The 25,288-nt window shown below is 41.1% G+C and overlaps 1 protein-coding gene across 1 annotated transcript in view; it reads right to left on the bottom strand.

Moving 5' to 3' along the window:
• Positions 1–25,288, bottom strand: part of STMN2 (stathmin 2) — a 42,858-nt gene that overhangs the window by 8,510 nt on the left and 9,060 nt on the right. Inside the window, exons 2-3 of the mRNA XM_074883437.1 lie at positions 6,431–6,526; positions 5,624–5,796 (exon numbers count right to left, since the gene is read on the bottom strand). Coding sequence (XP_074739538.1) covers positions 5,624–5,796; positions 6,431–6,526 — 269 coding nt within the window. The remainder of the gene's footprint in view (positions 1–5,623; positions 5,797–6,430; positions 6,527–25,288) is intronic.

Genomic DNA, 25,288 nt, shown 5'->3' with positions numbered 1-25,288 from the left:
TACTAATGGAGCAGAATGCAAAGACAGGATTAAAGGCTCCTACTGCAATGTAAATGCAAAGGTGAAGCCTAGGTATTAATCAGAAAGAAATGGTGAGTTGAAATAATGATGTTTTCAGGGGAAGTAATTGAGGTTGGGATTTTTCCACGTAAAAGCAAGGGAACTGACTCAAGCTAGAACTCACTCATGGCACTGGCTTCTTCAGATTTCTGCATGGTTACATCCTGTTCTTCAGTGGGAATATTATTTGTATTACATTAGCATCTGTTCCGGGTGTTGTGAGGACTCACTGTCCCAGGCAGTGTGCAAATACATAGGGTGAGGCACCTCGTCTCCCAAAGCAATGACAGTCTAAAGAAACACGAAGAAGAGGGCTCCTGTTTCTGCTCCATGGGTCCCCAGAGCAGAGAAGTGAAATGGCCATACAGCAGAAGAGTCAGAGACATCTGAGCTGTAACCATAGGTGAAGTCCTGCTTCCACTCAAACTAGACGGTGCAAAATTTTGCTTGAATTTAGATAAGGATCTCTTTTTTTTTGCCTGGTCTGCCAAGGGACCTTTGGGTCTGCATTACTAAGAATGTGAAGTAGAGTAAAAGAACATAAAGAGCCCATTCATGATGTGATTCAAAACAACTCACTTTCTCTCCTCAACTGGCACAAAATTGCTGCTCTCAAGATTGTGACCCATGGAGGTCAACAAGGCATGTTGGAGGGATGCAAGGTGTGCCACCTGAGCCCTCCATCTGATGCTCCTCTACCTGCTCATGAGGCATTTTGTGATCTGTTGACAGGTTGAGGGCCTGCATTTTAAAATTAATGAAGATCAATGTCAGTTTGTCTTATGATTGTTCATTAGCAGCAAAACCCATGTCAGACTGCAGGGAGCAGCTTTGCCAGCACTGGTATGTATACTGTCTCTGCTTGTGACTATGTGCTCCGAGACAGACCATGCTGCCTAACACCAAACCCTCTCCTACCTGGTAGCAAGTATCTTCCTGCAGGCACATATTCCACAGGCTTACGCTTTTTGCATGAGGAACTGTGAAGTGGCTTGCAGTTTTGGTATATCTTTTGCAAACATTAGGGGTGAAGCACCATCTGTGGAAATGCTACAGTGTAAATCAAAATGCGGCAGAAACATCCAGTACCGGTACTGATTCCACAAGTATTACTGGGACCCTTACATGGAAAAACACTTCATGCTTTATTCCCTCTCCACACAAGCACAGCTGAGGGCCAGCAGTAACAAAAAGGAGATCAGTGGATGGGCAAGACAGGAGGCAAATGTCTCAGGCAGTGCCTGTCTTCCCTCCCAGCCTGCTTGCTTACAAATTTGGTGAAAAACCAAGGAGGGAAGCAGGAATGAGTTGGAAGAAAGCAACCTCCACTTTTGCCAGGGAAGGTGCTGATCCCTTCTACCCCTCTCCTCTTGCCTGGAGTGGCAGTTTTGTAGGTCCCATGCAATGTCTAGGACGGAGCATTTGTCCCTCAGCTCCACCGCCTTCCCTGCCTTGGCGAAGCCTTTTTCCCCAGCAGCCTGCTGTATCATGAGGTAGAGCATGCGTGGCTTTTTCAATGCCAAAGGAGAGATGGTTCAAGTGTTAAGAAGTGCCTCTGGGCAGGCTGTGGGGCTAGCTCAAAGGGGCGGCGAGTTGGGTGCTGAAGCCTGAGGCAGAGTGTGGCCACAATACTGACAGAGCTGCCCCGGGCTGACTGCTTGCTGTGGGGAGCACAGCGAGCCTTGCCCAGGCTAGGCTGCACAGGGGATTATCTTAGAGCATTTCACAGTAATGGTATTAAAAACTCATGTAACTGTAAGTCTATATCCAACAGCATGAAAGTTAAAAAATATGACTATTCTCCTGCATTCTTTGTAGTGCTAAGCGCTAGGGACGAGCCTGATTCAATTTCATCCCAATACAAAGTCATTAAAAGTATTTAATTACACACTATTTCTCTCCCATAATCCAAAGTCTAGTAGAAATGCACATCCTTTTAGTGGTTCATTTTTATGCTAGTAAGTTGAACATGGGCAGTAAAGATACATAATTTGACATATGCTCTGATATTGATCTGTTGATAAATGTTAAAGATTCTGTAAGAAATAAACTTCTGTTGCATTCAATGTCACTGTGCTCTAATTTCTCAAATGGGAAGGATGAAAAGGTCTGATTATCCACTGAAGTGGGAAAATATAGCACACATATGGCAAAGAAATAATGGGATAATAATGACATGCTGTAAAGAGGATTCTATAAGCGGAAAGGACAAATCTGCAACTAGCCCAAATGGGTCTTGCTGTGTGGTGCAAAAGGAAAAAATGCCTCAGGTGAAACTCTCAGTTTGGTCTGAGAGTATGAGGTCATGACTGTCAAGTGAGGTAGAGAAAAAGGGGAGAAAAGGAAAGAGCCCTGTAAAAGCTTATAAGGGAATAAACAAGAATGATAAACAGGAAACAGCATAAGCAGGAGACGGCTGAAGTGCATGTATTGCTGTAGATGTTCTCATGAGTTTGAAAATTTATTAATGAACACTGCCTAATTAACAGAGCAGAACCTAATTCCTAAACCGTGTGAAATCGATTAGTATTTTTTCCAAAAAGGCAATTCTCATCCATTAGTTATACTTGATTTTAATTAGAACTGTGCTGGAAGGACACGATCCAGAATGGTCATGCCTGACAGCTGTTATACATAGATTGAAAAGTATGATAGCAACTGCCATGCTGAATGTCAGAAAAAGTCTGACTGGTTTGTCTAGCAGCAGAAAGTGGAAGATGCTTAGGGAAAGTGGAGATAAAGTTGGGCAAATCTGCGTAGTCCTTTCCTTGAGATGTCTCTCTCTCTCTCCCCCCACCCCCCTCCCTCTCTCCCTAGCTTTCAGCAGTCACCAGGTTAGATATTTTCTGAGCCAGAGGTTGCATTCATATAAGCATTTCCTACAAGGCAGTGCTCTATCAATTTTGCTATTATCTTTTTGAAATAAATATTTTAATAACCTCTAAATAGTCTGTGATAACAAATATAGCTTTATTAAACAATACATGAAGAGGTGATTCCCTCTCTCTGTTTTGAAATTGCTGTCTGATGATTTCATTGAGTGTTTCTTCCCCTTTGGATTGTGTGAAACAGAATATAATTGTTCCTATTCATCTTCTCATTACCATTCATGACTTTGTAGACTTCTATCTTATCTTTCATCGGTTGTCTCCTTCCAAGCTGAAAAGTGGACTATTTAATTTATTTTCTTATGGAAGATTTTCTATTCCTCTGACTGCTTTTTTATCCTTCTCTGCACTATACTCTTTTTCAGGCCAAACATGAAGGCAATAGTTGAGATGTGAGAGCACCAGGGATTTTAACAGTGATGTAATCAAGTTTTTTTCCCTGTTCTTTGTTCCTTTCCCAGCAATTTCTGCTGCAATGCTAATGTGGAAGATCTTGTCTATTAAAATAACTCAGTTATATGTTAATTCAAAATGAATATAGTACCAAGGGGAAGAAATGGCAGGTGTCTGTACTGCTACCACTGATTATCAGTTTATTGCATAATGAGTTTTTCTTTAGGAAGAAATGAACAGTAATGACATCAGTGAAACGAAATCTCTGGGACATTCAATTTATATTTCCCATGAAGTATATGCATAATATCAGTCTTCTTAATTGCTGCCATTTCATTCTGTGTCCATACTTGAGTATATGTACTTGGTACAGAGGCACTTCACAGATTGAGTCTTTGGGGCATATCATCATGTGCTTGTGTGAAAGCCCATACTTCTGGGCAGGTGCTAGTGCAAATGCATATTCCTTTCACATACAGTCATGTCCTTTTACTGAAATGAATACTCTGACATAAGTATTTCTCTGAAAGAAGCAATAGAGCTAATGTGTGTGCATTAGAAGCATGGAGTCTTGTGTTAGCAAGGCAGCAGGAATGGCAAAAGTGGCAACACTTCAGTGTTCACCTAAATGAATTGTTCAAATGGGTGAGGTCCAGAATAGTCAGGTTTCACTGCAAATCATAACTGTGGGCCAGATTTTAAGGACCTGTCAGTAATCCAGATCTACTAACTTCAATGAACTCACATCTCTCCACACAGCAGTGTAATCACTCCATTGGGTTTTTTTGGAAGCGACCCTGATCTGGTCTGAAAGGAGAATGAAGCTGCTTTTGTTGGAGCCGCAACTTGTGCTATATGTGGCATATCTGCTGTTCCTGGACTTCGGTATGCATTTTTGTCCCTATCCGGAAAAGATTCTGCAAATGTCAGTTTTAGTAACAAATCATATTGTTTAAGAGATAAACGAAAGGCTTAGAGATGTCTAAGCTTGTTTCATTTTCAGATACCCTCTACCAGGGACTCCATGGGCAGGTGGAAGGGGTTTCTAACTCCAATTTAACTGGTGCAAGCAGATTTGCCACAAAATAACATTGATCACCCAGTTGAAGGGCACAGAAAGTCCTTCTATGGCTCCTGAGGTTTCTCAGGCTTCTGTGGCTCTCTTTTTATGCCGTAGCAAAAGGAAACATGGATTAACCAGGACAATATATTACCACATCTTGAGTTTTCTGTGGCCATTGCAGCCAGCCACGACTTTCCTGAAATGGTGCAACACATCATAAACATTGGGCCCATAGAGAAAACTGCTAATTTTCAGACTCATAGTTCAGGCTGGCTATGGTGAGTGTCTCATTGGCTTTGCCTGTGATTCTCTAACTTCTCTGATCTGGAATTTGGCCTTTTATCTTCTGAAAAGAAAAAGCAATCTGAGCTAGCTCTTGACTTACAGCAGATAAAGACCTCTTAAACACATCAGTCAAAATGAAAGCCAAATGAACAGTTAATGCAGACTTCCAACTCCATGCACCCTGCATTTGTGCTAACCGTTGTGAAGAAGGTGTAACAACCCTTCTAAACCCTGTGTGACAAACTTACTGATTATGAAACAGGGCTTTGCCGTTATGGGTAAGGTCATAAAGAAGGGAAGACTTAGTCTGTAGATAGCCTTACAAGGCCAACTTCCAGCACTATTGAGACTGTCTGCTATAAATGCCTCTCTTATAGCTGCGCTATGGTAGCATCTTTATTCAAGTGTGTGGTGAATGATCCAGAACGCTCTTTATTCAGGGCTAACATGTTTCCATACTGCATAAATAAGACATTTTAGCTGCCTCAGGCAGGCCTTGTGAGTAATTTCCATGGGCACTACAAAGAGTCAAGATTTGGTAGCCCATACAGTAGCTGTTTGAATTGCACAACCATTTCTTAAACTTGGACACCAGAAGAATTGCACTGGTCTTCTGCAACTATTATAGATGCTCTGAATGAAACACACACTTACACTCACACAGTAAGCATGCATATTTGAACCCACTTGGTCCTCCTGTCCGAAGCTATGTGTATTTTGTGATGCATACTTCCCAAGCATCAAAACCAGTGAGGTTTGTTTGCAAGCTGCTGAAAGAAAATAAACTCCCCAAACCAGGACACATGTTAACAATTTTTGTCCATGCAGGCCACTGTGAGTGGCAATGGAAAACATACAAATGGACAGGAACTCAGCTGTTATTCTGTACACTAAAGTCAGGTCTAATTGCTAGCATTTTTTTAAGGAAAGATACCTTTCTCCTCTCCTCTGCAGCCTCCAGCTTTTTCTGGATCTCCTCAAGAGAGAGTTCTTTCTTCTTTGGAGAAGCTAAAGTTCGTGGTGCTTCTGAGACCGGAGATGGAGGCTTTAGGATCAGTTCAAAGGCCTGGCCTGAGGCACGTTTGTTGATTTGTTTCACTTCCATGTCTGCACAATAAAGTGAGAAATGGTAAGCCCTTCAATACCTCAGTGGTATCAAGGAGAGAAGAAGCACAGACATTAGTGTAGGATCAGAAGTACAGACAAAAGATTTAGCATCTTGGCCTTGGGCATTTTAAATGCAATGGCAGATTATGGGCTGAAAACTGTTCTCAGGAGAAGTACATTCCATTTTATCTGTAATAGCTTAATTATACCTTAATCTCATAAAGATAAAAATTTACAGCAGTTTTGGAAGCTTATTTGGGTTCTGTGTCACTTCAGACCCCCTGCGAGCAGTGCTCAAGCCGATTAATTTTTTAAGTATGCTTTCATCTTTTCTTGGTTTCCTTGGGAATTATGTCAGCTGTAAAGAGCCATAATTCTCAAATGGGTAGTAGGAAAAGTACAGCTCAGTATGTGAGGCCTAGCTTTAAGAGTTAGTTGCTATTAGAAATAATATCCAGCATCATGGGTAACACACAATCAGTAGAAAGTCCAGACCAAACCCAGCAAATAGATTGTTAAATCAGCAAAATATCCACTGAGTAACGCTATATGGACTGGGATGTTCAACTGAGTCATTTCCCAGCACTAGCACATTATCTGGCCTGCCAGATGAGTTCCAGTGAAAGTCACTCACCATCATATTTATAGATGTTCATGTTGCGAGGTTCCGGGTAAAAACAGGAGCAGATCAGAGACAGCATGGACAGCTCCTTCATCTTTTCCTTGTAAGCTGAAATGAGAGATCTTATTAACATGCGTCACTTTCTCAGCTTCTCCTCAGTGAATCTCTAGCTGAGGTGACTGGCTGGGGACCAGCAAATCTGCTCTATCACCCACCTGGCAGATTTCTCTAGAATATTTGCTTTCAAGTATTTCTTCTGAACATTAAGCCTTTATCAAATCACAAATGTGATGCTCAGTACTGCAGAGACTGCTTCTGATCTCCTGCATGACTTCAGCCTTAGGTGTAATGCAGATAGTTCTCTCTGGTTTATAGAAAGTGAATCTGGCTACCAGGAAATGTATTTAGCATTGGAAGAGTGCCATGACTCCACTCTCTCCTGGCAGGTGGAGAGCCATGAAGCTCTTACAAATTCTCTGACGTATCCAAATGCAATTGAGAACAGCTCTGAAATGCTGCCCATGTGTTGCCATAGGCAGATGCTAAAGACATTATCTGTTACAAATGAAAATGTCATCCAGATAATTAAAAATAAAACCAAAAATGAGGATACATTTATCAAATCCTTTGCCTAATGTCCTTAATATGCATAACTACTTGAAACAAAGCTTTTCCTTCCTCGCTTACTGGCCAAAATATGGTGCTTCCATACTCAAGGTCTAGTGTATATCAGCTGATGCAATAAATACCCTTTTCACTTACCTTTACGATGTTACCTTTACTGACTTTGTAATGCCTACAGGCCCCAGCCATGGACTGAGGAGGAGCTGGTCTAGAAATGGTAGTACCAATACCTAACCATTATACAATGTTCTGCATTCACCCTTTTTAATTGCTATCATCCCAGCTTGTAAGTAGGAAAATAGTCTTGTATCTGGTCACTTGGCAAGTCAATCACAGAGCCCAGCCTAGAGCCAGCTCTCCTGGGTCCTGGGGCAATACCCTAGCCACTGCCCACATTGCATAAAGTATCTATATTGAGGGGAGGGTTGCTTCAAAATTCATCTTGGCACACAGAGATCTCTGTTACTATCAAAATCATATCTACAGAGGTAGACACTCATTTGCTGCCAGCATGTGGAAGGCATGGCTTAAAATACAACTGTGGCTGAAAGTCTTGTACTTAACAGAGTAGACCAAATTAATCCTTATGTTACTAAAGGAAAATCAGACAGCCCTTTGATCTTCAAATTGTGGATACATATGAAATTGTCATTCAGCCTTTATCATTGATGCTCTTGTGCTTTTTGAATTTGATTTTCCTACTCAGAAAGGCCCCTGAAGTTGATGAGGGCTTGAGAGCCATTGGGTTCTGCTCAGTATGATGGTATTTGAATGATCCATCAGTTCAGGAATGGATTTCTAGCTGCCAGTGGATGATTAACTTAATTAAGCTTTGCATAGGGGCCTCTAATCATGGACACTAAATAACACACCTAAAGGACATACAGCTTTTCAGAAACCATTGGTGAAAGCCAGCTTCTCGGGTCAAGAGTGTACTGAAGATTTTGCCTTCTGTGTGAGGAAACTGTCAAGGAAGTTTGGATTTGACCGGTTATTTGGTTTGAAACATAACTACCTACTAGCAAGGAACAACTCAAAAATCCTCTGAAGAGACAATTCATGTCCAACTGATGTCTGTTAATAGTCAAACATAATGATATGTTCATTCAGGCCTCCATCCAACAAAGCATTTAACTGCATGCATAATTCTAAGCACACCGGTGTGGTTGTCCAGCCTGTCCTTTGAGGAGGGCTTGCCCAGGCGGCTGCCCACACCACCAAAATTGTATCCTTTTCAGCAGGGAGGTTGTGGAGTGGGTGCACATGAGACCTCACGTGCTGCCTGGAAGGCTGCTAAACATACAGAAAATGGACGCTGAGTTGTGTGTTAAAGACATGGCCATTGATGACACAAGCTGAAAGCTAAACCTTCTTGTACAAGGTCGGCTGTATCACTGCTACAACATATACCTTGAAACATCTTTGTAGAAAGAGGCATGCAAAATAGCGTCCTAGGAACCCTGCCTCTTTGGGCCCTTCTTACGATTTTTTATCTTTGCTTGACATTGAATATGTCTTGTTTTCTAGCAGCATCTAAAACAATTAGAAGAAGGTGTTTGCTCTCCCAGCTTGCCATCTACAAAACATGGCTGGAGAAAGATAAGAACGTGCTCAGCTCTCTTTCCTTTCAGTACAATAGCTGCACTGAAAGCACGCTGGTGAAATCATTGTCCTATTTCATTCTGGCTACTGACAGAATTAGGATGACTCTCCATGCTTTACAAGCATTACATTTTCTTTTCTCATGGTATTGATTTAGTCTCCATTTGCCCTAGAAAGTCCTTCAAGCGTAGTTGAAACTTGGTTTGAATACTCACAGAAAGTTCTGGAGGCTGCTGCAACCCTGGGAACCAACCAGCCTGCTGTGTTGACAAGTGCTGTTTTTCCTGTTGGAGACTTAAGGGCTGAGGGCCTCAAAGGAACTGAAGAGCTACACACCTCCCCAGGTGTCCAACATCAGTATTGTGATGACTTGTACCCCTTGACTAGACACAAAACCAGCTTATTTGGCAGCATGGAGAAGCAGGAGCTCTGCTTTGCTCAGCTATCCTTTCCTTAAACCACCATACATTAGGAAAAAAAAAAAAATCAGTAATGTTCACCCAGTTAGTGGTCTGATTAGAGTGGCTGGCCCATGTCACACAGGTTGAACAGGGAGATAACTGCTTTTCCAAATCCCAAGAAGTTAGTGTTTTAGCCATGGAAGCCTGTTCTCTCAAAAATAAATGTTTTTTCTGTTAAAAAAGCAGTACACTTAGGCCAGAAAGCCAACAGCACAGCATTTATGCAATCTGCACAGGACCTCTTGTGTTAACTGAAATAGGCACAAAAATTATCTGTGGAGCTTTTAAAAACGCTTGAAGACAAGCAATGACTGCAACAAAGTTTATTTTCCAAATGTGTTTCAACTGGCTTGCTAATTATATAGCTCCTTGTGCAGTCATGTAGGGTACATATCATTCCATTAACTGTGCAAGTTAAATGAAGGAAAGTAAATGATGGTAATTGTAATAGTACAAAAGCTCTGAGATGGAAATTGCTAGGAAAGAACAGTTAACAAAAGCTGGCAACAGATTCTTCTTAGTTATATGCAGCAAGATTTAAATGTTTATATGCATTAAAAGCTTCAAAGTTGGGCAAGAGCAGAACTCTGATTTTTGCTAAAACCAGAAGGGATTTCAGTATTAGAAATTCTTGCAGTTTTGCTGTGAATATCCTAGTATTCACAGGTCTTCTTACATTCTGAAGCTGTGTGATTATTTCAGAATCTCATGTATTCTTTAAAAAATAAATTCCTCATATTCAGGGTTGCAGAGAAAGCCTTAGAAATATTATCTAATGCCCCTAAAAGCTCTGACAGTTTCAGAGAAGGAAAAACTCATATAGCTTTGAAACTCAAGAATGCATTATTTTTTTCCGAACGAGTCCCAGATGCACCTTACCATACTGCTTTAAACCAATTTTATCATTTTCTCAAACTTCAGGCATTATTTTTAACAGCTACATTTAGAAACTGTGAAACCACTCCCTGAGTTGGGTGAACATTTCCATGCTCTTTATTTGTGGGCTCTTTACTTGCTGGTCCAGGTAAGATCTCCCGGAGGCTTTCAACGGTGCCAGTGCTACATCTGCATGAGCAAGCAGGGAAGCACAGCAGGACTGGGTGTCCAGAGGGGAACAATTCTAAGGACTTCATGACCATGCTGTATGCATTTTGGGGGTCTTTTCTTTAGATTAGTTCAATCCCATGGTCTGAAGAACCATTAGTGCCTGGACCATAGTAGATATACTGCTAACGCACACCTTCCAGTTTCATTACCTATCAAGTAAACCAGTTCGTGCACTCTTGAGACTGCTCTGCAATGTGAACTAAAACATGGTCAACTGGGGTGTTTTGATGATTGTCTTTGAAAGTACTCTCATCTCAAATAATATGCTTATTCAGATACATCCTATATTCCTCCACTAATGACAGAAAATTAATCTACTGCCAGTCCTGAAGCTCACTTGCCCACTGAGTAAAGCTAAGGAAGAGTGCTATGGCTGCCATTAGAAGTCAGCAACCACCTATTTGTTGCTGGAAGAAATAGGAAGATTAGGGAAAACACTGGTAAAACCACCCCGTCTGTTCTCATCTGTTATCCAATAGCTATATGGAATTTTTTACACTTTACAATGTAAAATGAAAATCTGACTGACAGGCCATGGGCAATTTGGGTCACATTTTGTTCCTTGGCAAAGCATAGTTAGGACAGATTGCTGTGTCACAGCAGAGACCATTATTCATAAGCAAGACTATTTTTAACACATGAAAGCAGAGAGATAAGTGTAAATGTTACTTATAATTAACATCTGATGAAGGCAAATCTGTTGATTCCTTTTGCCTTACTGAATCCAGTCCACATGTAATAAAGTGTTACTGATTTTTGACACTTCAAGTCCCACTAGCCAACTAGTTCTTTAATTTCTGCACACCTGGAAGGAAACAGAAACTGGCACATTGCCCATGGTCAAAAAATGCAACCCATAACACAGCTCAGCTCCATGTTCCCTTGCCAGGCATTTGTGAGACAGTCAGCTTTCTGAGACTGAACTGAAATCCTGCTTTGTTTTCTGCTTTGGAAGAGACTGCAGGAGTAAGAGGGAAGATTGGGTGAAGCATGAAACACAAGGTAGAGAAGGCCTACCACAGCCATCCTTCACATCGATTTCTCACAGATGTCATTGACAAAGCAGTTTGTTACAAATTTCACTTTGATAATGCTCCCTTTGAGGTGCTAGAGTTTTTGGTTTGTCAAGACAATGCTTTAAGTCATGAAGAGCCATGTCATTTTGTAAACAAGACTCTCTTGGACAGTTTTCTAATAATCCATTTTAGTAGTGTGCTGCATCCTTTTCTGTGAAATGAAATAGTGTTATATGATCATAACTGCAATTGTTTTCCCAGAGCTGGTGAGGTATTTGAAGAAAACTGTATGATGAGTCCTGGTAAAGTGGTGAACTAGTACTGGGACTAGTACATGGGACTGGGAGAAGCAAAACTCAAGATGGGGCATGAGTGATAGGGATTCTACAGATCATTTAATTTTTGGCACTCATCTGAGATGTATGAGTCTGAGATTCACTTTAATTAATGCTGGCCATCTAATATTTAAGACAAGCTGGTTTGCAGCAGTCATGGAAGCTTTCATTTTAGTCGATGGAGAGAGAAGCACCACCAGAGAGCGATTGGTCCCATTCCAAGAGAGATGTCTAAGATAAATGAATTAGGTTGTCTTAAGGCCAATGAATCTCTCTCCATTGTCAGAAAACCTAAGGATGTTTGTTTATAGGCTTATGGAGTCACCAGTGATGGAGGGAATGAAAGCAAAAGCCCCTGCTGTGAATACATCTTACCCTTATGCTCAGTCATTAGCGACATCTCATTTTGGTGGTTCACACAGGTGAGGCTTATTTTGTTGTTGTCTGAATGCAAACCACTGCTCAAGAGAGTATTTGGTGTGAGTCCATCTCACAACCTTATGTATATGTGTGCTTTTCCAGTTTCCCCAAGAAAAATAAGGTCGCTTTAAATTGTGCTAACAGTTGATGGGGTCTTTAATGCCTTACAGTGGTCACCTTTTTCACTGGTGGGAAAGGTGGCACAAGACCCTCACTCACCTGGGGCCATTCTTTGGTGGTTAAGTCTTTAAAATTGCACTCTTCATATACTGCAATGCAGTTCAATATAGAGATGAGCATAGGGTTTTGGTCATCTCCCCTGTCCCCGAATTTTTTGATATTTCTGTATCTAGGCCATAGAGTAAGAAGGTACTATAAAATGGAAACAAGAAACAGAAAATGAGGAAAAGAAATTGTGAATTACTGAGTTTCCTCTGTTAACAGAGACTAGCCTTTCCTACCATATGTCCAGAAAATAAGAAAGAAAGAACCTGAACAGATCTATTCTGGTTTTGTGGCAACTGAGAGTTTTAAGAAGTAGTTTTAGGCATTAATTTCTGTAACCCTCATGACTGTTCTGAGGTCACTGAAGCTACCTATGTTTTGACAGAAGTATTAGCAATTTCATTCTCTCCAACAAGAGATCCTTTTAACAAACAGCTTTAAAATGGTTTGGGATAGAATCAAGCATTAGTGTCATTCAAAAAAGCACATGACGGCAGTGAAAATCAGGAAGCACTGTAGCATCAGTTCTTCAAAACACAAAAGAGATGTGATGGATGTGACCCTTTAGATTTATTAAGACTGTGTCAAATTTTACAAACGAACCCTGTCTTCAAGTGCAAGCCCTTGTATCCCACTTCTACAGCATAGTTCAGGTGACAGCACAGGATCTGGCTGGAAAACCCATCCCAAGGAATACACAAGCAGCTGTAGTAATGATCAAAAAGTACTGCCCAGTAATGATTTTCTTGCATCTATGGTGTGTAGGTGCAAAAATGCAGTTTGAAGGGTGGCACAAATCTGACTGAAAGTTGCCCCTGGATTTACAGCTTAATCACTGATGATGACTATGGATTTTTGGACTAAAATGGACTACTCCAGATGCCAAACACTGTGATTTTTAGTTAATGTGTGTGACTGGATTCAAATGTCTTTGTTCACCTTATTTTCTGATGTCAGAATGCTAATGTTAAGATGTAAAGTTACTATTTTGTATTATTTCAATTTATGTAATTTTCACTGGTGAAGCAATGAGAAAACCCATCTGCTAAACCCTGGCTGTTACAGTCACCTGTGACATGAGTTAATGGGACTATTTTCTTGGGCAAATACAACCACATTGTCAAAATGAGATTTTAATGGAAAGGTTTTTTTGAATTTGGGAAAAAAAAAGGCTTGTCACGATTACTCAAAACAGTGATGCAGATGCTTTGCCATAGTCACTATTAGAGAGTCTTGGGCCATACTGTAACATCCATTTACAGAAATGAAAACACACACATTTCCTTCCAGTGTGGAAGGAGTATAGATGTGTGCCTGTCAGAGCCTGTTGGTGCACTCAGGGCCCTGATAGCCTCACTGCACTGCACGCTGGTGGACACATGGGAAGAACAGACAAGAAAGCTATGGGTAAGCTTCTCCTCCTTCTCCAGCTCTGCAGAAACTGGTCTGTAGCAGTGGCAGAGCCAGACGCTGCACTCTCTTCCGAGCCACCCCTTTGGAGAGCCAAGTGCATCACATCAGCATGAGGAAGCCCTTGGCAGTTCCATTCCAACCGTCCTCTGGGACTGAGGGGAAGTCAACAGAGCCCAGTGCTAATACAGAGGTCTGTGGCCCTCCTGAAATCCATTTGAACTTCAGGGAACTTTAGCCACGGTGAAAAAAACACCTATTTTTCCAAGGGGAAAAGACCTCCTCCTTTAAGGTCTGCTTTGCCTTTGTAATTTTTTCAAGGCACGCCCCCCTACCTCCACCCTTCCTTACCTCCACACCCCACCTCCCTTCCCCCAATTTTCTTCCCATAGAGCTTTTTATGTAGGAAAGGATGTGAGCTACTAAAACAGACTCTGAAAACAATGGAGAGGATGAACAGTGAGGAATGAACTCAAAGGCTACAGGACTCCTAAGACAGCTTTATTTCCTGCTAAACATTAGCTAAAAACAGCTGTTTAGTTTTTTTGCAGTGAGAAGTTCAAGCCCTGTTCTTCAGATTCTTTGGTAAGATGCTGACATTTAAGAGGTGGAACTTAAGCCTACCTTCATAAGAGGCCTCCACAGCGACAGATAGTTCCTGATACACTATTATGACCTAAGTGTGAAAGTCATGTAAGCATCAATAGTTTGCAACTCTTGAAGGCAGCCCCATCCAGTAACCATTCTGATACCTGCTGTCCCTGTGTTCTGTGGAAGCACAAAAGACTGTGGAAATTCAGCTATGGGATGATGTGAACTAAAGAGATTTTCCTGAATGTGAACTGTGTGGAAAAAGGGAATAGTCTGTAGCAGCTGCACCAGGAGGAAATAACCCTCCTTACCTGGCTCACCTTACCTGCTTGACAACTGATGTTGGTCTTGTTATATACATGGACACAGGACAAACAGTCTCTTTTGACTGATATTGTAGCAACCTTGGCTCTGTCATGTCTTACAGAAAAATTCTCAGTTTTAGTTTAGGACTAATGATAGAGTAGTAGTAATAATTCTGCACGTATCATTCTGGGTCTGGTCCTATCATTAATTTTCTTGTTTCAAGAAAAATCCCTATGCCCTGACCTATCACTCAGAGTCTTATATGAATGATTTAAGAATCAAAACCTTAAGCCCTGGATTTTTGAATGGTCAGATTTGCTTTCCGTGACTTAATGCTCACTGTGTGTAACATATTTCCTTCGCATCTATGCCTGAAGGGTTGTGACATAACCTTTAATGCCATTAAACTCTCTTACTTCTTAGACAGGTTACACACAAAATGGCTTAAAAAGCCAGATATTTCACTCCAAAATTTCCACTAACATGACTTTGAAGATCCCCCCTGGTAAGCAGCACTGAACCAGAATCTCAGTCTCGGTGCAGGCTAAAAGCAGCATTTTCAAGAATGTTAATGTTCTCGTGTGAAGGCCAGAGAAGCAGAAGGCTTCTCAGAGACTCTCCTCAACACACCTACCCCAGCCCTGCTGTACACAGATTATCTTGTCTCAGCATTTCTGAGATTGGGGCTACCATCTGTACTAGCCTGCCATAACAGCAGCCTAGTAGAGTTTGCTTCAGGACTTCCCTGCAGCAGGACAACCCCCAGATTTATGATCCTTCCCTCAGAAGTGGCTGTGTAGTGCTTAGGAGCCCTCTCCCCAAGCCATGCTGTTTCCTAGGTGCAAAGCTGTGGTGCCTGGCTTCGTCCTGAGGCCATGCTGGCGGCTGAAGCACGGGGGAAGGATTTGCAAAAGACGTGGTCTTCTTCAGTGTCTTTGTAAGTGCGATGTGGACTGAATTACAGCTTGGAAGTTGCAGAGCCTGCAGACAGCCTGTGTTCCCTGGACAGCCCTGGCATGCAGATATCAGTCACCACAATGGAGCATGCCTACAAATTGCTACTAATCCACGCACTGGGTGGGAAATGCCATTTTGAGTCTTTGTGTTGAGCACACTAGTTTCCCCTGGAGCACACCCTGCAGTCAGGGACTAGGCTACCAGAGACTGATGCTACGATCTTAAGGGTTTTTTTGTTATTGTATTGCAGGAGGACGTGGAGGCTCAGCTGAGATCTGCACTACTTTCTGTACAAACATGTCTGATGCGAACACTCTATGTCAAGGAGCTTATGGTGTAAGTGAGAAAGACAGGCAAGGGATGCTGGGGGAGAAATGACCCAGAGGTGAAAAGAACTGCCACAGGTCACAGACCCGCTCTGTAGAAAAGCTTTATGGAGAACACAGGTGTCCTGATTTCAGGATGACCGACACCTCTGCTGGCAGATCCCCGTCTCTTTGAGAGTGCTGCAGGCAATATGGGTGCTGGCTGGTGAAACAGCCCCTAGAGTGAGGATGCAAATCAAGCATGATGAAACAGAACGGCAAAGGTTTAGTTATGTAGTCTACTATGATCAAACAGCATCTTCCCAAGGTGTGAATCGTGCTTCGTGTTCTGTTTTAGCACAGTAAGACTGGGTTACTACAGCACGGTGCGACAGAGCTGGCTGCCAGTACTTCTTTTATTTTTTTGAATCTCATCCTCAGCCATGTGTGTTTGGAATGGTGGCATTTATTAAATTCTTCCTAATGATGTCTTCAGAGGCTTCCACTGGCTTAATTCTGCATCACCCTGATCCCTTTATGTAAGCTCAACAAACTCTTTCTGGCCTTGCATCACCCAGCCATGCATCACCCACTGACGACATATGTAATTTTATTCCATGGTGGCTGCGTATTATCATGCCTAGAGAGTTATGACATAATTCTGGCATATTGTCAGTCTTCGTAATTGAAAAAAAATACGGTTTCTTTACATCTGGACACAGTAGATCCTTTCTGGTTTTGTACTGATATTATTTCAATTATGTTATGAAATCCCTACCCCCATCTTTGGTCTGAGATTACAGTCAAATTGTTCTAAGAGCTTCTCAGGAGAGCAAATTCTTAGCAGAATTACCCATGTTCTGAAAGCAAGCCATTGAAACAGCACCAAGCAAAGGAATGGCCCAAAATGCTTCAGCAAAGCAGGCAATTAAGAAAGAAGGGGTAAAGTATCCAACTTTTTCTGTTTTCATCATTCAGGGAGTCTCAGCTGTTGTGGAGTACCTCAGTCAATGGAACCGAGATGCACTGTTACAATGCCAGTTTCTGTTAACAGATAGGCTGGTCCTTGCCATTTGACAGGGACCAGATAAACATGTGGTTTTAATAGAACTGTAAGTCAGATACAAAATGTGACTTTTTTTTATAACTCATATAGGGGTTGTAACCACAACCATCATTAATACACATCCTGTGCCATTCCAAAGTGCAGATATCTGTGATGTCTTCCAGTATTTTAAAAATTGTGCTTTGAACTGATGAAGGCCAAGATATTAGCTAGTTGTAACTTAAAGCTCAGGAAACAATAAGCAAATTCAATTGCAAGGTGCATTTTTTTTTTCCCCGAGGCAAAGAAAATACTGAGGGCAATCAGCTAAGTAGAAATTTGTGTTTATATTATGTGGGATAAATGCAATTATAATTTGTAGTATGGTTGGACTCTTGATCTTTACATTCCCGTAATCAAATGCTTTCTTTGCTTGCTGAGTCATTTCACTGAGTACAGAACCTATTGCAATTATTTTCACACTATCATTACCAGGAGAATCCATTTTAGAGACAATATGCTGCTGTGAGGGCTGTGGAGGGTACCCCTCAAACTAATAATTTCATATAGACTAGAAACCCCATTTTATAGTGTCTGAATAGCAAACACATAGAAGCATTCATTATTTAGTTTATATATATGTGTATACATAAAAATGTATATGTATAAAGCTTTTTTTACATACGTTTATTGGTTGATTTTGAGCAATCTGCATGTATTTAATGTACTTATCCCAAAGCCAAATATGTGTAGCCGTGTCTTTATGCTACACATTCATTCTTACTGACTGCCATGACTACAGATTGAATGTCAAAATGCAAAAGACAATGAGAGGATACAGTCTGAAAAATCTAATTTTCTTCTGGGTTTTGAATGGAATTTTAATTTTGTGGTACATTTTAAAATAAGAATGTCTCATCAGTTTGAATAAAGGCATTAGTTTGCTTTCTGTACACAATTGCAAATGACATAAGTAGATTACTTAAAAATGAAGGCTTCCTATCCTTGCAATAATACAGACAATGGCATACACATTATAATTGTATTAATTAAAAATAGTATTTTAAATGTAAATTACTTTTAAGTTTCTGTATAAAACTGCTTGATATTAGAGTTTGCCTGTCAACGTAACTCGTATTTGTGGAGGATTTTGCTTTAAACCCAAGGAGGTGTGATAATGGAAATTGTGTTGCAGATGCCCTGATACTCTGGTTTATACTCTGGTGCTTTATAACATATGGCTTAATTTCCCTTTTTCATAACAAAGGTTATAGAAATTGAAATGCTTTTATACAAATTTAAGAGTCTACTCAACTGGGTATGTGCGGGAGCAAGGGGCTGTATTTATTTAATTACAAGATATTCCAAAGGACTGAATTTCTGGGTTTAGAGACATTTAGACCCTAACTTAAGAAAGTTTCCCTATGTAGGAAGCCTATCAAGGGTGTGTCTGTCCTCACAGAAACCCTTTGGTTCAAAAATAGTATCTTTAAGTTTTGTAAGACTTTGAAAGTCCTGCCAAGTCCTGCCAAAGAGTTGGCAGATGTGCTTGCCAAGCCGCTTTCCATGATTTACCTGAAATCATGGCTAACTGGGGAGGTCCCATTGGACTGGACAACGTGACACCCATCTACAAGAAAGGCAGAAAGGAGGATCCAGGAAACTATAGACCTGTCAGTCTGACCTCAGTGCCAGGGAAGGTCATGGAGCAGGTCATCTCGAGTGCCATTAAAAGTCATATAATGGACAACCAGGGCATCAGGCCTAGTCAGCATGGGTTTATGAAAGGCAGGTCCTGCCTGACAAACCTGATCTCCTTCTATGACAACATGACCCGACTATTGGACAAGGGAAAAACTGTCGATATTATCTACCTGGATTTTTGAAAAGCATTTGACACAGTTGCCCATAGGATTCTCATAGAAAAACTGGCTGCCCGTGGCCTGGATGAGCCAACGGTCTGCTGGGTCAAGCACTGGCTGGGTAGACGATCCCAGAGAGTGGTGGTCAGTGGAGCTAAATCCAGCTGGCGGCCAGTCACAAGTGCTGTTCTTCAGGGCTCGGTGTTGGGACCATTTCTGTTCAACAACTTTACTGATGATCTTGATAAGGGCATAGAGTGCATTATCAGTAAATTCGCAGATGACACCAAGTTAAGTGGGAGTGTGGATCTGCATGAAGATAGGGAGGTTCTACAGAGAGACTTGGATAGATTGGATCGGTGGGCCAATGTTAACGGCATGAGCTTCAACAAGGCCAAGTGCCAGGTCCTGCACTTGGGCCACAACAACCCCATGCATTGCTAGAGGCTTGGGGAGGTGTGGCTGGAGAGCTGTCTGGAAGAGAAGGGTCTGGGGGTTCTAATTGTCACGCAACTGAACATGAGCCAGCAGTGTACCCAGGTGGCCAAGAAAGCCAACAGCATCCTGGCTTGTATTAGAAGTAGTGTGACCAGCAGAAGTAGGGAGGTGATAGTCCCCCTGTACTCTGCACTGGTGAGGCCACACCTTGAGTATTGTGTCCAGTTTTGGGCACCTCAATACAAGAGGGATATCGAGGTGCTGGAGCGAGTGCAGAGGAGGGCAACAAAGCTGGTGAAGGGCCTGGAGAACAAATCCTATGAGGAGCGACTGAAGGAGCTGGGACTGTTTAGTTTGAGGAAGAGAAGGCTGAGGGGAGACCTCATCACTCTCCACAGCTACCTGAAAGGACATTGTAGAGAGGCTGGTGCTGGTCTCTTCTCACAGGTGATTAGTGACAGAACAAGGGGGAACGGCTTTAAACTCCAACAGAGGAGGTCTAGACTGGACATTAGGAAAAAATTTTTCACAGAAAGAGTGGTCAGACAGTGGAATAGGCTGCCCAGGGGGTGGTGGAGTCACGATCCCTGGATGTGTTTAAGGGTCGTTTAGATGAGATGTTGGGGGATATGGTGTAGGGGAGAACTTTGTAGAGTAGGGCTGATGGTTGGACTCAATGATCCAAAGGGTCTTTTCCAACCTGAATGATTCTATGATTCTATGAAAGCACTGCACAGCGTAAGTAAAAATGACAGCAAATTCCTGATCAAACATGTTGATACAACGTAGATTCTGTAAAACTCACCTTTTCATTTGGTGTTATCTCCTAACAAGTGGGCAGCAGAATGATTAGGAAAATTATCTTTTGGCAGGTTCCCAAATCTAGAAACTGGGGCTATGTCTAGACATTTCAATGTTCAACATATTCACTGTGAAAATCTATTTTCACATCATTTAAAGACATAAGATAATTTTCTGCTAGTATTCTACACAGTCCTAAAGAGAGTACAAATGCCCAAGTGAGATTTCAGATGATGTTTCAGGGAGTGGCTACAAAGACTCATAACTGTCAATGCTGAAAGATAAAGTCTAAGCACCAAAATAAGAATGGATACTGGGGCAGTGACTTTTTAAAAAATAAATTTACAGAAATAAATTCAGCATATGTAGGTTGCCTCTGTGAGTCTCACAAGGAAGAGGTTTTTTGCTGTTTTTTCCACCTTTCTTTTAAAGGGGTCAGACTGGGAAAACGCAGAGAGGAAGCAGGCCAGAAGAATCACTATGTGTGAATCAACAGAAGGGGAGGTTGGGTTCACCAGTGGTTGAAGGTATTTGGTGCTGTGGAGCTGCACCTGAGGTACTGCATCCAGTTTTGGGCCCCCCAGTTTAAGAGGGACAGGGAAGAATGGGTGAAGGAAGGCTACCAGGAAGGTGAGGGACCTGAAGCATGTGGCCTGTGAAGGGTGGTGGAGGGAGCCAGGTTTGTTTAGTTGGGCAAAGAGGTGGCTAAGGGACAATATACTAGCTGCTTACAACTATTTGAAGGAAAGATCAATGAAATGACAGACCCAAACTCTGCCAGGTAACACAAGAAGGAACAACAGCCGCAGGATGGTCTCACAGCTTGTGAGATCATCCATTCAGAAGCTGGCTAGACAAAGTTGTGATGGTCTATCTTCAAACAGGACAGGCTAGATAACCTCTAGACGTCCTTCCAACCAGGTTCTCCGTAGTTTAATTCCCAGAGCGAGCTCAACTTTATGTGTGCTGTTGTGGGAGGGAGGGCTTGCTAGCAACTTACAATCCCAGCTCCATTTCTCTTTGTTATTCACATCTTTCGGTGCTTGCTATCGCAACAAAAACTCATCTCATCTCACTGGACCTCTGCACTACTGCTATCATTCAGGATTTGTGCTTTAGCTGCAGACTTTTGGTGAGTTCATCCCCAGCACATTATAGAACCAGATCCCTCAGGCTCCTTTCCTGGCTCTTCCCCCAACCACTCACTCGCTGCCCTCTATCCTACCTCCCTTCTTGCTGAAGAACCTCGTGGTTTCCTTTTGTCACGTTCCAAGAGACCTTGTACGGGTAGCACCAGGAAGAGATGCCAGCTGTTCAGCTGCTGGACTTCAGATGAGACAAACACCATCGGCCACTTTCCCAGTCATCCCACCTCTTTTCTGAAATGCGGTCTTCCAAGTACCCTTTCAGATCCGGTAAAAATGCTCTCAGCGTTTAAGCTTGCTTGCAAAGCAAGCAATAAGCCATTCAGAATGGACATAGGCAATAAAAAAGATACATAAAAGCAAATAAAAAGAATTATTGTCATTATTCTTTTAAATTTTGGCTTTGCCTCACTGAGAAGATTTTGTATAGCTTGCAGAGTCTAAATGATCATTTCATTCTTGGAACCGTTGCAAATAAAATAGCAGTCTGGTCATCAGTGAGTATTAACTTATGTAGCAAAACAAATCTGGTGTCTCTGCAAGTTTTGTTATTGAGCAAAACCATAAATCATACAGGAAATACAGCATGTGGGTATAAACGTGACTATTTTAACCAGAAATTGGCACAATTGAAAACATTTATATAGGTCAAACTTAAGACCTAATCTAGACCACAAAATAAATCTGAGAGATTAATTTAATTGGACATTCTGCTTTTTTAGTAAAACTGATCTAGGCAGTGACAACAATCAGTGAAGTGACTTGTGTGAAGTGATGGATGGAGACTTCAATAACCTTGACTTCTGCTAGGTAACAAGCATTTTCCAATTTGTCACATCCTTTCTTAGCCTGAGAAAAAATGTATGCAAAGCACGTATGCTAAAATAAAGCTTTAGCTTGAGCACCCATTGAGCTGTGGCCATTTATCGGTGGACCTCTAGAAGCCCATCTAGAAGATATGGCCCATGTCCTGCATCATTCTACTGTCATGAACTTCTCCTGACTCCCAGTAAAATTAATTACAATAGTTTGAAGTTTTGTCAGTCCTGATCTTGAGCTGATTAATACTGCTTTTCTAGCAATCAGATCATTCGTGGATGAAATCCCAAAAAGTTCTCCTTGTCTTTTCGTGCATTTAAGTTTTATCCAATAAATGCTTTCTGGGGGGCTTTCTAAAATGGAATTTTTTAGCTACTCATCACATATCTGTTATTCTGTGGCTTTCAGATTTCTCTGTATGATCTTTAACTAAACTAACTATGCAGCTATTATTACTAATTACCTGATTTATACTTTTACTATTGTATCCTGTCATGTCTTTATGCATATATTCAAACAGTTGATTGCCTCCATTAAGAAAATTATGATACCACTCAACAGCATATTGCTAAAATTTATCATAGTTAGGCATAGATTATAAATATTATTGAGTATTTTAATCAGAATGTGTGCAAAATGAATGAGGAAAAAATAAAAATAAAGAATAACAGCCTCTTCTTTGAAACCATGCTGATGGTGCAAAGAAATTAGTGTATTATTCAGAATTGATTAAATTGGCTGAGAGAGAACATTTGCTGGTGGGATACTTTTGTTACAATTCATGCTACAATAAAACTAGAACAAGAACCACCAGTCAGAGGAAGCAACCTGTGTTTTAAGTAGCTTTGCTCAGACCTGCATAGTAGAAATACATTGATTTTTGAAGATGTAAAATTAATACATAAATGTCTATGCTATGACAATTTATATGGACTTTCACTGCTCCCAGTTAAGTCTTTCACAATCCACCTGTTTTTCATCTTTTCTTCTCATTCCCTCTTTTCTACTGTTATTCAATTTAGTGATTTTTTTTCCTGTTCTGAAATATTACTGAAGATTTCTAGAATTCATTTGCTCTGTCAGTCTATTTATCTCTCTGTAACTAGCTATCTGTCTCTCTGTCTCTATTTTTCTGCAGTACCAGCCTCCACTTACACAGAAGAGGATCTCGATGAATTCAGAGACACCACTCTGCTACTAAATTAACCCTGTGAGGAGTCGGTCCCTGCAGAGATGCTCCATTGATTTCTGTGGGGCTCTGGTGTGAGGGCGCTTGGCTCATTTAGAATAAAAAAGGATCTTCGCTTGCAATAGCTAGATTTTCAGGGCATTGTGCACCAGCATATCCCAGCATCAACAGTCTGCCATTAAAGGCAAATCAGAACTTCTCCTGTGTTGTTCAGCCCATCCTTTATAACAGACTTATCAAACTTCCAAGACAGGCTTGGCCGTCATTTTTTTCAGTATGTTCTAAAAGTAGCAGGAGCTGGAGATATCCAAATGTCAAGTTATAACAGCCTGTTTTTTCTCTTTTGTTGTATAATCAATTCTTTTTCCCATATAAAAAAGTCTCTTTTCCTGTATAATCAAATTCTCCTTTATTACTGTAGCTGACTTTTATATGAATTTTCAAAACAAAGATGCTTCCTTCCTAAGTTGATGCTTCAGGAGGTTTAAAGGGAGAAAAAAGGAGTTCATCAGATGTAAATCAATAGGGGTCTACTACCCTAGACTTCCACTTGGTTTAGGATCTAATTCTAGAAGACTGGTGTTCCTGGCCTTTGCATATTTTAGCCACTTAAATGGGCAACCCATACATCACAGCAAGCAACTGCCATCTCCCATCTAGTGCCACTTTTTTCCCTCCACTGCATTAGAAAATATAGGAGACTTCCTTCCACTGAACATCACTTTGTTAAATTACAAATTACAATGGTTTGGCCTACGGTTTTCTTGGCTGGAGGGCTGCCTCTTGCTGAATTTTGGAGCAGCTTTTAGCAAAAATCATTTCAGTATTTCTGTGAATATGACTAGGGAAAAATACATGCACATTGTAAACTAAACAAGCACTTACTGTATTTGTTTCAAAGGCTCTAGCACTTTATGCCAGGAAATCATTCCTCATTTGAAAAATCTGCCCAGGCCTGGCTGTGGAGTAAGTTATTGAAATATCTGATTTCAGGCTTCACCATGGCTGGGAGAGGCATGTCTGAGATTTACAGCCAATTTGTTTGAAGACACTTTGTGCTGGACATGACTGATTCCACATGGGTCTCAAGCACAGCTCCTCCTGGTTGCTGTGAACCGGAGGAGTGCTGGAAATTGGAAAAAGAAGAGGAAACAACTATCCTGTGGTCTTAATTCCTCCCCTTCTGGCCCTGCAGAAGTGTGCAGGATTATCAGAAGGAGTGGGCTGCGTGAAGGGACAAGAGTTGAATCTGTCTGGTAGAAGAAATTGTTGAAAACAGGTGAACTAAAAAAAAAAGGGAAAAAAAAAAGATAAAGTCAATCAGGGGATGGGATGATTGAAAATGGACCAAGAATGAGGGTGACACTATAGCTGACTGAATAAAGGGATTAAGTTAAGAAAATGAGGGAAAGTGTACCAAGGAAATGGATGGGGACTGGAAATCAGTAGGTGGTGGAGATGGAGCAGATGGGAAACTCTGATTAGGATGGCAGATTGTTCAGAAGAAAGTTCAGAGTCATCTGAGATAGAAATCTGCCTGACTGCTATCTCAGACTTTCCTCTAATATGTAAATGGCATTAGAAGACTACAAAAATATTAGAGTAGCAGTTCAGGGACAGACTAAAGTCCATCTGATAAAATATTCTGTTTCCAGGACACTTTTTCTTAATTTTTGTTTTAATCTAGGAAATTATATCCATATAACTACATAGAAATGTACTAAATGTAATTTTGTAACCTTTATATTGTAGACTACTCCTGTTTGCATCTCTAACTGCCTTGAATTTTCTGCCAGAGTTCAGGATTTATTTTTATTATTACAATTTTTTACTCTTGACAGTTCTGTTCACATCTTCTGTGTAGAAACCAGGATGCCGGCAGAGCTGAGACCTCTAGAATAGCGTTGGCGAGCTATGCAAATTGATAATTACAATTTTGCAGAGTACTTAAAAGTACCTTGGTCATATTTAATCCTGTTTTTCAGGTCTCCCACCACTAGAAGGTGAAATTCTTTACACTGTTAGTCTAACGCAGTATGATTCTCTAAGTAAAAACATTTATCTTCTTAATGTTTCACTGCAAAAAATGTGAATGCACTTCAAAAGGGAGTAAGTTGAATCCTCAATGCAGATTAAAAAAAATATCTTGCTACTACTTTCCTTAAGAAGTCATTATTGATATTTTACTTAGAAAATAATGGTTTAGAGGTTG

This window comes from Strix uralensis, chromosome 1 (genome assembly GCF_047716275.1).
Source record: "Strix uralensis isolate ZFMK-TIS-50842 chromosome 1, bStrUra1, whole genome shotgun sequence".
Lineage (NCBI taxonomy): Eukaryota > Metazoa > Chordata > Aves > Strigiformes > Strigidae > Strix > Strix uralensis.
Note: the sequence above shows the minus strand (reverse complement) of the source record. Positions and strands in the feature narration are given on the sequence as shown.